Raw genomic sequence first — 14,428 nt, 5'->3', positions numbered from 1 at the left:
TAGTCTCAGCATTTATTCACAGTAACTATTCATTTCTTCACTCTTTGTTAGTTTTCTACATCTTTGATTTTCTGATCTGTTTATTTTTTGTCGCCACCTCCCATCACTATCACATACAGTGAGGTTCTCATTAATTCATGTAGAATGTTTTGCAAGTAACCTCTTTCTTGAGTACTACAGCGTCTTCCACCCTTAAGCTCTCTCTCAGGTTTTCAAATGTAGTCTTGTGCAGTCCGCAACAAATAGTCTTTCCTTCTCATCCTGCCTGGTAAGTCTCTCCTGACCTGGGGTTCTGGGTGACTTTTCTGAATTCCACCCCTTTACCTAAACCTCACCAGTCCTTTTCCTTTGCTGCTCTTTCTTCCACTTCAACCCTTCTGCCAGAAGAAGGAGCCACTGGCCCTGGAAGCTTGCAAACTTGAATATCTTTTATATGTGTTTTTTTCTACTGCCACTTGTTCAGTAGATTTTTTTATCCATCCAATTACATTAAATCTATCCTTTTCCTAATATTGTTGATATTCCAACCTGGAGTTTCCATTGCTTGTTTCTCTGTAAGTTAGATATGGTTAACAATTTAGGTGAAAATAATTGCTGCTTTTGTTGCATTTTTAGGAGAATCCTTTTTAGATACTAGCTGAAGAAGAGGTGATCTTTTTGGATGGTCATCATGCAGTGTGGGTATTTCTCCTACAGCATCTGCTCTGAAGGCCCACAAATATCGCTCTCCCCATGCTCATCCTGCTGGCTGTGTATCTACCAGCCATGTTATCCTGCACACACTTTAAATAATTTATGTGTCAAGAATAAGTTGGAATAAGAACTACAAATTATGGTTGTGTCAATGGTAGCAATATAACAACTACCTAGTGAGTATGTCCTGAAACCAATGTACAATATTTATCAGGCTGGCTTGGAGCTGCATGTATCCAGAACTTCAAGGGTCAAATGACTACATTATAGTGTACTGTAGAAGTGCCACAAAGATTTTCCATTTAGTAACCAGAATTACACTGGTGAGAAGTCACACAAGACAGATAATTAAGCACATGTGTTGACGATAAATGTTGACATAGGGCAACAAATATTATCATAAATTTTTATAGTTTGTGGGCAACATTATATAACAGTTAAGATAGTTAGGATCAGAAATATTGATTAGATACAAAATGAAGAACTGTTGGAGGTAACTGATAAGGGAAGACACCAATAGGAATTGTTATCAGGAGTGTAGCCATGAAAAGTTCTCCCATCTGTTGTTGTTGTTAAGGTCTTCAGTCCTGAGACTGGTTTGATGCAGCTCTCCATGCTACTCTATCCTGTGCAAGCTTCTTCATCTCCCAGTACCTACTGCAACCTACATCCTTCTGAATCTGCTTGGTGTATTCATCTCTTGGTCGCCCATAATGATTTTTACTCTCCACGCTGCCCTCCAATACTAAATTGGTGATCCCTTGATGCCTCAGAAAATGTCCTACTGACCGATCCCTTCTTCTTGTCAAGTTGTGCCACAAACTCCTCTTCTCCCCAACTCTATTCAATACTTCCTCATTAGTTATGTGATCTACCCATCTAATCTTCAGCATTCTTCTGTAGCACCACATTTCAAAGGTTTCTATTTTCTTCTTATCCAAACTATTTATCGTCCATGTTTCACTTCCATACATGGCTACACTCCATACAAATACTTTCAGAAACGACTTCCTGACATTTAAATCTATACTCGATGTTAACAAATTTCTCTTCTTCAGAAATGCTTTCCTTGCCATTGCCTGTCTACATTTTATATCCTCCCTACTTCGACCATCATCAGTTACTTTGCTCCCCAAATAGCAAAACTCATTTACTACTTTAAGTGTCTCATTTCCTAATCTATTTCCCACAGCATCGCCCGACTTAATTTGACTACATTCCATTATTCTTGTTTTGCTTTTGTTGATGTTCATCTTATATCCTCCCTTCAAGACACTGTCCATTCCGTTCAACTGCTCTTCCAAGTCCTTTACTGTCTCTGACAGAATTACAATGTCATTGGCGAACCTTAAAGTTTTTATTTCTTCTCCATGTATTTTTGTACCTACTCCGAATTTTTCTTTTGTTTCCTTCACTGTTTGCTCAATATACAGATTGAATAACATCAGGGAGAGGCTACAACCCTGTCTTACTCCCTTCCCAACCACTGTTTCCCTTTCATGCCCCTCAACTCTTATAACTACCATTTGGTTTCTATACAAATTGTAAATAGCCTTTCTCTCCCTATATTTTACCCCTGCCACCTTCAGAATCTGAAAGAGAGTATTCCAGTCAACATTGTCAAAAGCTTTCTCTAAGTCTACAAATGCTATAAATGTAGGTTTGCCTTTCCTTAATCTAGCTTTTAAGATAAGTCGTACGGTCAGTATTGCCTCACGTGTTCCAATATTTGTACGGAATCCAAACTGATCTTCCCCTAGGTCGGCTTCTACTAGTTTTTCCATTCGTCTGTAAAAAATTTGCATTAGTATTTTGCATCCGTGACTTATTAAACTGATTGTTCGGTAATTTTCACATCTGTCAACACCTGCTTTCTTTGGGATTGGAATTATTATATTCTTCTTGAAGTCTGAGGGTATTTTACCTGTCTCATACATCTTGCTCACCAGATGGTAGAGTTTTGTCAGGACTGGCTCTCCCAAGGCCGTCAGTAGTTCTAATGGAATGTTGTCTACTCCCGGGGCCTTGTTTCGACTCAGGTGTTTCAGTGCTCTGTCAAACTCTTCACGCAGTATCATATCTCCCATTTCATCTTCATTTACATCCTCTTCCATTTCCATAATATTGTCCTCAAGTACATCATCCTTGTATAGACCCTCTATATACTCCTTCCCCTTTCTGCTTTCCCTTCTGTGCCTAGAAAGGCTTCCATCTGAGCTCTTAATATTCGTACAAGTGGTTCTCTTTTCTCCAAAGGTCTCTTTAATTTTCCTGTAGGCAGTATCTATCTTACCCCTAGTGAGATAAGCCTCTACATCCTTACATTTATCCACTATCGATCCCTGCTTAGCCATTTTGCACTTCCTGTCCATTTCATTTTTGAGACATTTGTATTCCTTTTTGCCTGCTTCATTTACTGCATTTTTATATTTTCTCATTTCATCAATTAAATTCAATATTTCCTCCGTTACCCAAAGATTTCTACTAGCCCTCAACTTTTTACCTACTTGATCCTCTGCTGCCTTCACTACTTCATCCCTCAAAGCTACCCATTCTTCTTCTACTGTATTTATTTCCCCCATTCCTGCCATTTGTTCCCTTACGCTCTCCCTGAAACTCTGTACAACCTCTGGTTCTTTCAGTTTATCCAGGTCCTATCTCCTTAAATTCCCACCTTTTTGCGGTTTCTTCCATTTTAATCTACAAGTCATAACCAATAGATTGTGGTCAGAGTCCACATCTGCCCCTGGAAATGTCTTACAATTTAAAACCTGGTTCCTAAATCTCTGTCTTACCATTATATAATCTATCTGAAATCTGTCAGCATCTCCAGGCTACTTCCATGTATACAACCTTCTTTTATGATTCTTGAACCAAGTGTTAGCTATGATTAAGTTGTGCTCTGTGCAAAATTCTACCAGGCGGCTTCCTCTTTCATTTCTTAGCCCCAATCCATATTCACCTACTATGTTTCCTTCTCTCCCTTTTCCTACTACCGAATTCCAGTCACCCATGACTATTAAATTTTCGTCTCCCTTCACTATCTGAATAGTTTATTTTATTTCGTCATACATTTCTTCAATTTCTTCATCATCTGCAGAGCTAGTTGGCATATAAACTTGTACTACTGTAGTAGGCATGGGCTTCGTGTCTATCTTGGCCACAATAATGAGTTCACTATGCTGTTTGTAGTAGCTTACCCGCATTCCTATTTTTTTATTCATTATTAAACCTACTCCAGCATTACCCCTATTTGACTTTGTATTTATAACCCTGTATTCACCTGACCAAAAGCCTTGTTCTTCCTGCCACCGAACTTCACTAATTCCCACTATATCTCACTTTAACCTATCCATTTCCCTTTTTAAATTTTCTAACCTACCTACCCGATTAAGGGATCTGACATTCCACACTCCGATCCGTAGAATGCCAGTTTTCTTTCTCCTGATAATGACGTCCTCTTGAGTAGTCCCCGCCCGGAGATCCGAATGGGGGACTATTTTACCTCCGGAATATTTTACCCAAGAGGACGCCATCATCATTAACCATACAGTAAAGCTGCATGCCCTCGGGAAAAATTATGGCTGTAGTTTCCCCTTGCTTTCAACTGTTCACAGTACCAGCACAGCAAGGCTGTTTTGGTTAGTGTTACAAGGCCAGATCAGTCAAGCATCCAGACTGTTGCCCCTGCAACTACTGAAAAGGCTGCTGCCCATCTTCAGGAACCATGCAGTTGTCTGGCCTCTCAACAGATATCCCTCCGTTGTGGTTGCACCTATGGTACGGCTATCTGTATCGCTGAGGCACGCAAGCCTCCCCACCAACAGCAAGGTCAATTGTTCATGGGGGGTTCTCCCATCTATGGTTAATATTATACGAATCAAGTTAGAAAGGAGTATTAGAGTTCAATGTTCCATCAATGATGAGGCCACTGGAGATGGAGCAGAGATCATTGGTGAAGCAGAAGCTCAGGTAATATAAGGATGTAGAAGAGAAACCTTTTCAACAGACATGTTCTTATTTTCACCTTTATTAGTTTAGAGAAAATGTGGGTAACCTATATCTGGGTGGACAATCAGGGATTTCAGTTCTATTCTTCCAAAATGTTAGTACAGTGCCTCAAGCACTGTCTGCTCAATGTGACTGAATGAAAGAACAAAAATAGCACAAGTGTATTTTTTACTCACCATTGACATCAGCCAGAACAATAAGAGGACTTTTTCCTCCAAGCTCTAGAGATACTTTCTTCAAATTAGATTTTGCTGCTGCTTCCATAATTATCTTTCCCACCTACAAAGTAGATATACATTAAATAACAATTAGAAAAGTTCTGTTCTCAAATATATAGCTCCATTTGAAACTTAAAGTATATAATAATGTGTTTTTTTAAATGCTATTTAATACTGTCAGTATTATTAAATATTATTTAAAATAGAACTATTCAAAAATAAAATAGCCTTCAGGAGAAAGATTGAGGTTATTTTAAACTTCACAAGGCTGTTCTCAGCATGGTTATATTGGAAATAGTATTCCTGCAGATTCCTTGCACACATCTAACATTCTATGAATTTCAAGAAGGAGATCCTTTAATGGTATAGATTATAGATACCAGCATCTTCTGCCTCATGCATTTTATGCTTATCCCACAAAAGGCAAAGGTTCTTATAATAAAATTCTCTCAAGCTTTCAGCTGCTTCAAGTAGTTTAAAACAAACAAGCTTTTAGCTGAATGCTCCTCACCCATTCTCAAGTAACTTTGTAACTATGCCCAGAGGACTGTGCAGTGCTGACAGGCTACTGTGTAGTCCTCTGTTATTTGGCATAATGTAGATGTGGTATGGAGGGATATGGGGTCAGCACACCACTCTCCTGGCCACTTTTGGCTTTCCCCAACTTGGAACCACTACTTCTCATTCAAGAAGCTCCTTATCTGGTGTCATGAGGCTGACTGGATACTGTTCCATTTCTCCCAACAAGGAAAAATCCCTGGTGGTGTCATGAATAGAACCTGGGTCCTCTGTGGAGGCATACCCATTGTCATGTGGCTCTTGTGGTTCCTGTTGTCATCCTTGTATACCCATACTAATGCCTTTGATGTCACTGGTGCCCAGTCCAGTAAACGTAAAGTAATGTTTTGACTGCATGACAGCTGCACCCACTTTAACCTTCCTATACCTGGGTCCCAAGCTTTGCTTAACTGCAGACTGCTGTCTTTTTTGGGGGTGTTGTCAGAAATTTTTATCTTCATTGCTTCATTTATAATGTGATCCCAGAAACCATTTGTCCATTTAGTAACAGATGTTTCACTGAATACAATTCAGTGGCCATTTCCCAGACCACATTTTTCCACTGCTGATTACTCAGGGAAACATGGGCAAAAATGGCTCTGGTGCTCTATGCAGCACTGTTCATTAGTGCATTATGTCTACCTAACATGAAACTTCCACACCAACACAATATGTTGTATATTCCTGGTGTTGTAAGGCCTACACCCTCTTTCTTTGGTCTCACAAGTTGTCAAATTTTTGGTGGTGGCCTGAAGACAATCAGTTTTATGCATCTTTAGGAGTCTGCTTTTCTTTTCCATTACCGAGCAACAGAATGGCAAAACACAATTTTTTTTCATGTCCTCCTTGAGGAAACCTTCTGTTTACAAGGCTTTGATGAAATGACTTCCAAAATTTGTCAGTTGTTGTTGTTGTTCTGTTTGAACACTTCTCATAAGAGGGTCAGTTCTTTTTGAACTGTATGAAATGGCTTCTGTTTTATGTTTCAAGTTTCTTAGAATGCAAAATTTCTGTGCTGAGTGCTGGTAGCTGGTTGCGTGCACATACCATTCTTTTGGCTGGGTTTTTGGTAAACACTGTTCCTGAAACATCCATTTGCTTTTCAGCAGACAAGAACATCAACGAACAACAAGACATCATCCTTCTATACCTCCTTCATGAACTTGATGTGGTCGTGGATGTTGTTGATGAGGTTCACGAACTCTTCCAGCTTTTCATGTCCGTGAGGCTAGACAATGAAGGTGTCCTTGATATCACAATAAAAGCATCTAGATTTTGTGACAGCTGCATCCAGGACAATATCCTCAAAGTATTTCATAAGTATGTTAGCTATATTTGGAACCATGGCCTTCCCCTCACTATGTCATCTGTCTGGTTAAAGCATTCTCCACTGTACAGCAAAAAATGAAGTTAGAGTGTGCATAAATAAATCCACTACAGTGTTGTCAAAAAACTTGGAGAGAGGTATATAAAGTATTTGACAGGAAGGCATTTAAATAATAAGACTACATCAAAGCATACCATGATATTTCATCCTCCAAAGCATAGATGTTTAATTGAGCTGATGAAGTCAGTCATATTATTGATATGGTAACCCATGTGAACGATAATGAGGCTGATCAGATGTTTTCTGAGTCAGTAAACCAGAGATCCAATGGTGCTCAGGATGGTCCAGCTGTAGGGATGTGTCCTTATGAGCTTTTGGCTGGTCATGAAATGTAGGTGATCAAATGGCTGAGAGGAGAGATTTTTAATGTTACTCTCTTCCAGTGACGTCCACAGAAGCTCTTGTCTTCCTCATTATTCTGGATAGTACGTTTCATCCTCCAGCATCAACAGGAAGTTCACAACATAATAGTTTGGCAATTGTTGAGGAACACCCAGCCAAAAGCTTATGGGCTTTAAGCAATTTGACAAGTCTGGAAGTTTGTGAACATTTTATTGGTATATACCCCCATCAGACCATGCATTCATACAAAATGTTCTCATGTTTTTGTATTTATACTTGTAAGACAATAACAATCTGACTGTCACCCTGGATTCTCAAGAGCCACAGAATTAATTTAGATTTATAGTATTTGTACAAGGAGACTACCCCTGATTTCCCCTTCAAAATGTATTTTTGAAATATCCTATGTGTGCAACAAAATTTCATCACAATTTACACTGATGGGGTTAGGTGTGGGATAGGGGGGAGGCAAAACATTTTCAACTTCTTACACTGCCACCACAGCTACATGACAATTTGTATTGATGCAGTAAGCAAGGGGGCAACCATTGTTGCTGTGTTGCTTGCCTTGATCATCTCCTTAAGAACCAATTGTCAGACATATTCACAGCTGATAAATCATAAATGCTGTGTTACCGTATCATGCTGGAGCCTTGTGCACTTTTAGTGTTTGTTGGCTGTTGTGCATTAATGTTTTTGTGTTACTATTGTTTTAGTTGTAAAAGAGGTCATCTGAGAAAACATTTGTGACCATAAAAGGTTTTGAGAGTTGGAAGGTGAATCGCAATCCACAGACAGCACTGTGTGTGAGTACTTTGAATTAGAGCTCTATAGTAGGGGTCTGATTTTACACTTTCAAGAGTGGTAGACTTAACAGTCATGGGCATTAGGATGTGAGAACTGAAAAGGGGCAGGAAAGGAAGGAAGAGAGCTATGGTTGAGTATCAACAGGGATTGGGAGGGGGGGGGGGGGAGGGGAAGTTATGACAGACATATGACCACAATGGACACATTCTAGTAGAACATAGTACACATGCGTATCCATAGTTATCATGAATGAGAGAAATACTTTATCTCAAACAAGCTTGCTTTTAGCCTCAAAGACACAAAGTTTGATGGAAGGAAGTCATCTGTTGTAACCCACATAGTAGTCTGGAGATACCAGTATCTGCATGGTGTGGGGAAAATTTAATTCATTGACATCACTTGCCTTGATAAGAATTTGGTCAATGTGTATCACACATTAATAAAAGGATGAATAGACCACACAACTAAAGAAAGAACAAAAACACTGATAGGAAAAGGTAAGATAATCATCCATCATACTGCCTCAGTGCATGACATCATTGCAAACAATTTATTTGTATTTTTCATTCCACAATAGAAGGTGATTATCATGAGAAGCAAATGCCAAGTTTTTCATAGAAATTGTTCCTAGTTTGCTGTTGCAAAATATTCCCTCAAATTCGATTATAGTAATGGGCAATGTCCCGTACCTTTTTATTGTGTCAGACAAAGCTACAGTAACACAATGGATGGAAGAAATTAGATATTTTCCTCTGGATACAGAGCATTTTTCCACTGCAAGAATTTAAAGGTGACATGAATAACGTGGAGTTAATGTAACTTGTAAAGCTAACCAATCCAAAATCCCAACATACCAGTCTAATGAACTGGCTGCAGCAAAAGAGCATAGTGTAATCAGGTTTCTTCCATCCCATGTTCATTGCAATCCTATTGAATTAATTTTGGCCCAGGTAAAAAGTTAAATGCCAAGGAAAAAAAGTTTATTTGTCAGTGAGGTGGAAAGGTGGTGTGAAAGTTACTGTGAATATTACTCCACAGTATTGGTCTCAAATTGTGGATCACATCAAAAAGGTAGTCAAATAAATATTGATGCATGAAAGAGTGCTGGAGGAACAAACAGATGGTCATTTTTGCAGCTCCATTGTCAGTTCTGAATCTAAGGAAGAGGATAGCAATGAAATCTACCACGCAATCATGCAGCTCACACAACAGTCAAGAGTGCTTAGAAATAAAACAATGGAAACTCCAACATCTCTGGCCCAAGATGGTGGAGTTGTCAGTCATATGTGTATGAGGTCTGCTTGCTTTTGTGTGTGAATGATGTGTGTTTCTCTTGTACTGATGAAGGCTGTGGCCAAAAGCTTTATGTGTCTTTTAACTGTGCCTGTCTGCAACTTTACGTGTCTTCTTTGCGGTAAATAGCAATCTCTCTTTTCCTGCACTGTTATACTTAGGAGTTATTCAAAGATTTAAGTACCCTCTTCAGCACTGTCATATGTTTTGCACTTAAGAATACTTTGCAGATGGCTGGCTTTGCATGAGCTGAAAACAGATGTGGCACACTCGTCTTATTGTGTCAACATGTTCATGTTGACTCACCCTGTGGATAACCATCAAAAGTCATAAGTCATTTTAATGACATGATAGGAAAGGAGAGAATATTATCCTGGACACCAGGGTATGTAGAATTTTGGATCAATGAAATGGTGGACAGAGCAGCCATGGAGGTTTGAACAATAACTAAACATACAAAGTAAATGAAATACTTAAAAAGTGCTATATAGAAAACCAGAGCAACAGAAGGGAAAATATGCATAACTAAAGAACTGTTCCTTTAAATTCTGCCATTTTAGAACTATGAGAACTTATTTCTTAATCTGAAGACTGCACACCTACCAATAACAATAATTTTCCTCAAATTTCATCTGAATGAAATTGTCCACACTGAGTATATGTAGAGTATGCCCAAATCTGTCTAAATATTACTCAGACCATTGTTTCATGTAAATTCAACATTCAGGTGATAATTTTCAATATGCTTATTGCAGTAGTACATCTATATTTCCTGAATGACAGGTTAACGAAGAATAACTAATGATTGAAAATATTTTGTAGCCTATAAGGAGGAATTTCAGCTGAGCTAATTAGTCATTATAGAAACACTGACATATACCATTAGAAAGACCAGAATTCATACTTTACAGTAACATATTTTAATTTTTATGAAACTAATTAACTAATCAGATTACTAGTGTCGAAGTTTGCAACCAACTACAAGTACTGTTGCCATTTAATTTTCATGTTTGACATTACACTTTTGTTACCCTGAATTTTCTGGACTAAATGATATTTCTTCATTAATCGTTTAAGCCACCGTTAAGAATTTGCATAATTTATCATAATTTCAAATATGGCTAATGTACTTATAAGTAATCAAAATATCCACGGGTGTACTGCCGGTCTACAGTGTCCAACGGGCACAATATTTCGGCGATCATACATGTCGCCATCATCAGGTGAACTGACGGACTGAGCTCCTGTGAATGTGCCGGCACGGAGATCCGTACACTATGGCTGCTCAGGTGGAACTGGGTTCGGTCACGGCGGCGGCGGATTTAAATACCCTCCGCCCGCGGCACGCTCACTCCGCCGTCCGCGCCCCGCGCCACGGTCGCGCGGTGGAACAGATTGCGACGGCGTCTGAGATGACGTCGGTGTGATGGCTCCGTCCGCCGTGGTCGTCACAACTATACATTTGCTCGATTTACTCTTGATTAACCCAATCGCTGGTTCCCAAGCCTTGCTAAGATTATAGCCACAGTCACGATTTATGAGGTCGTCATTGGTGCGAATTTCGATGGCCTCTCTAACAACGCTGTCCCAGTATCTCGATGTCTGTACCAGAATCCTCGTGCGTTCATACTCCATAGCGTGATTTTCCGACAAACAATGTTCAGCGACCGCCGACTTGCTCGGATACATCAGTCGAGTGTGCCTCTGGTGTTCACGGCATCGATCCTCGACGGTACGCATCGTCTGACCATTATACGCCTTGCCACATTGACACGGAATCTGGTACACGCCGGCCTTCCTCAAACCGAGGTCATCTTTGGTCGGGTCGGAACGGTATTTTGTCCTCCGAATAAAACTCGTGCACTGGTGGGGAGCGCCAAAGATGACCTCGGTTTGAGGAAGGCCGGCGTGTACCAGATTCCGTGTCAATGTGGCAAGGCGTATAATGGTCAGACGATGCGTACCGTCGAGGATCGATGCCGTGAACACCAGAGGCACACTCGACTGATGTATCCGAGCAAGTCGGCGGTCGCTGAACATTGTTTGTCGGAAAATCACGCTATGGAGTATGAACGCACGAGGATTCTGGTACAGACATCGAGATACTGGGACAGCGTTGTTAGAGAGGCCATCAAAATTCGCACCAATGACAACCTCATAAATCGTGACTGTGGCTATAATCTTAGCAAGGCTTGGGAACCAGCGATTGGGTTAATCAAGAGTAAATCAAGCAAATGTATAGTTGTGACGACCACGGCGGACGGAGCCATCACACCAACGTCATCTCAGACGCCGTCGCAATCTGTTCCACCGCGCGACCGTGGCGCGGGGCGCGGACGGCGGAGTGAGCGCGCCGCGGGCGGAGGGTATTTAAATCCGCCGCCGCCGCGACCGAACCCAGTTCCACCTGAGCAGCCATAGTGTACGGATCTCCGTGCCGGCACGTTCACAGGAGCTCAGTCCGTCAGTTCACCTGATGATGGCGACATGTATGATCGCCGAAATATTGTGCCCGTTGGACACTGTAGACCGGCAGTACACCCGTGGGTATTTTGATTATCAAATACGCCGGGAGAAACTCAAGAATTACTTATAAGTAGGTAATTCTAAGTGTAAACACACAAAATAGTCCTGTAACCTTTTATATTTCATTAAAAAAGCATTTATTATGCAAACCAAGTTATTGCTTGAATGCATAACTCAACTATTCTAATAAATTTCAACCTAGTAGTTTTATAAATAAATATGTATTTCCTGAGATGATAACATATTCATACCTAAGTCTTTCAGAAGCCACCTCACCCAAAAATCACCACTCCCACACAAGCTAATACACGAGCAACATCTATGTATTGAGAAGTCCACCACTAACATTTGTACGATCAACATCTACTTTCGTCCATGCAGTAACATATTTTATCTTTCATTAACTTCTTTGAGTCAATATGGGAACAGCTTCTGTTGCATGCATTATGCATTATACATTTTAAGCTACATGATGGATGTCTATGCATCTGTCTCTTATAGCAAGAAATTGATGTGTTTACTGACTATGTGAACTGAAACCAATGTTGTGTTATTTTACTGTCAGAACTTTGTTATAAATGGGCACTGTGAATAGGTGGACACTGCCATACTAATGAGTAAGATAACGGGAGTGTTTGCTTGTGAATAACATTTTATTTAAGGTATGCAACTGGCAATTGTATTGTCAAATGTGACAATAAAGGTGGAACAAGTCAAATCAATTAAAATTGTTGTGTATGTTAATGGAGACACAGCAGTTAATGATCAACCATCAATGCAGCACTGGATATAAACTAGATACCACAGATATGTACTTTTCATGCTCTCTCACTATGGAAATATGGGGTAACTTTCTGAGGAAATTGTGGAGCAAGTTCAATATCATTTATCATACAAAAAGAAAGTAAGAATAATGGGGGGAGTATACCAAACATCATGTTAGAAGGTATTTAACTAAAATTAATTTCTCTTCTTACTGCTACGTACATGTTATAAACAAAACTTGTACAGGAAAGGGTGGCCAGTAATAAATACTGCATCTATGGAAATGAGTTGAGACAAAAATACTTATGTACACGTATGACAGACCATAGCAATATTTGAGAAAGGCATAATCCATCCAAGCATAAAACCTCATAATGCACAAACCAGATCCCAAAAAAATAGTAATTATCAAGACAAAAACTGTAATTCATCAATGGATGATTATTTGGTTGACCACAGCTTCTATACAATATGACAGTATCAATGAAGACAAAACTTTGTCACTATTTTTTATCTTGTCTTTAATGATAATATGGAAACCATTTTCAGAAGTATTTAGATTTTGATCATTTATCATTTCAAGTTTCATTGATTCCTGTGTGAAGTACTTCATGTGGTATCTTCTATTTCCAAACATATATTAGCTTTGTTATTATAATTTGCTGACAAGTAAGTATACATTATGTTTACAATGTTTAAATCAATAAGTATCAAAACAAAAATTACAAATATTTACCTCTGTGGAGCCAGTAAAGGCTACTTTAGTAATGTCTGGGTGTGAGGAAATAGCAGCTCCTGCAGTTGGACCATAACCAGGTATGACATTTATGACACCATCAGGAAACCCTGCCTGTGAAGAAATGATTTATCAAGCTCAGCTACAACAGTAAAGATCGTTGAGGGTGTTGGCAGCTTGCTAAGCAAGTTACCTCTTTAGCGAGGGCAGCCACATGCAGTGTTGCAAGAGGAGTCTGCTCTGCCGGTTTTAACACAATTGTACAACCAGTGGCAAGTGCTGGGCCCCACTTCCACATGGCCATTCCCAGAGGGAAGTTCCATGGAATAATTTGTCCTACCACACCAATGGGTTCCTTCCTTGTGTATGTGAAGTAAGGACCATCTGAAATAGTGTAAAGAATTAAAATTATAAAAAAAACCTTGGCTGAATCTACAGTAAAGCTATATTTACTTATTCTCTATATTTAACACATGTAAAATTTATGACTAAAAATTTACAGTGAAAAGCAGAAAAATCAGCAGAGGGCTGAAGTATAATGTAGGGATTAACAGTTGATTTTCAATACAAACAAATGTAATGTATTGGCACAACCACATGTGCATGTTCAGTGTCATGATGATTAAAATTTTCTGGGTGCAGTATCATTACATTGTATAAAAGACTTTAAATGTCAACTATAAAAATGTGTTTTGTCCATAATTCAATGGATTCCTAAGGGGCAAGATTGGTTTTGCAGAAGGGAAGGTGGCCCTATTTATTGCAATCAGTTGGTGTCAATACATCACATTCTGGCCCAAGTTGCCAAGTTGGCAGTCATGTGTGCATGATGTGTGCTTGCCTGTATGTGTGTTTCTCTGTTTCTATTTTGCTGATGAAGGCTGTTGTCAAAAGTTTTGTGTAAGTGCTTTTTAACTGTGCCTGTCTGCAACTTAGTCTAAACAGCTGTAGAGGAGCTGTCAGTGCATTTATGTTCACACCAGGAAGAAAACATGTCTGCCAAAAGCCAAGTACTGATTTGCAGGCTATCACCAATCATAGACAAGCCAGATAGCCCAAGAATAGCTTCTCTCCTACCCTCTTCTGTCAGAC

General features: G+C 39.5%; 1 protein-coding gene across 1 annotated transcript in view; it reads right to left on the bottom strand.

Moving 5' to 3' along the window:
* Positions 1-14,428, bottom strand: part of LOC126244840 (retinal dehydrogenase 2-like) — a 67,017-nt gene that overhangs the window by 28,204 nt on the left and 24,385 nt on the right. Inside the window, exons 5-7 of the mRNA XM_049948269.1 lie at positions 13,530-13,720; positions 13,337-13,450; positions 4,881-4,983 (exon numbers count right to left, since the gene is read on the bottom strand). Coding sequence (XP_049804226.1) covers positions 4,881-4,983; positions 13,337-13,450; positions 13,530-13,720 — 408 coding nt within the window. The remainder of the gene's footprint in view (positions 1-4,880; positions 4,984-13,336; positions 13,451-13,529; positions 13,721-14,428) is intronic.

The sequence above is a fragment of the Schistocerca nitens genome, chromosome 1 (genome assembly GCF_023898315.1).
Source record: "Schistocerca nitens isolate TAMUIC-IGC-003100 chromosome 1, iqSchNite1.1, whole genome shotgun sequence".
In the NCBI taxonomy this organism is placed as follows: domain Eukaryota; kingdom Metazoa; phylum Arthropoda; class Insecta; order Orthoptera; family Acrididae; genus Schistocerca; species Schistocerca nitens.
The sequence above is the reverse complement of the archived record's forward strand: the minus strand, read 5'-3'. Positions and strand labels throughout refer to the sequence as shown.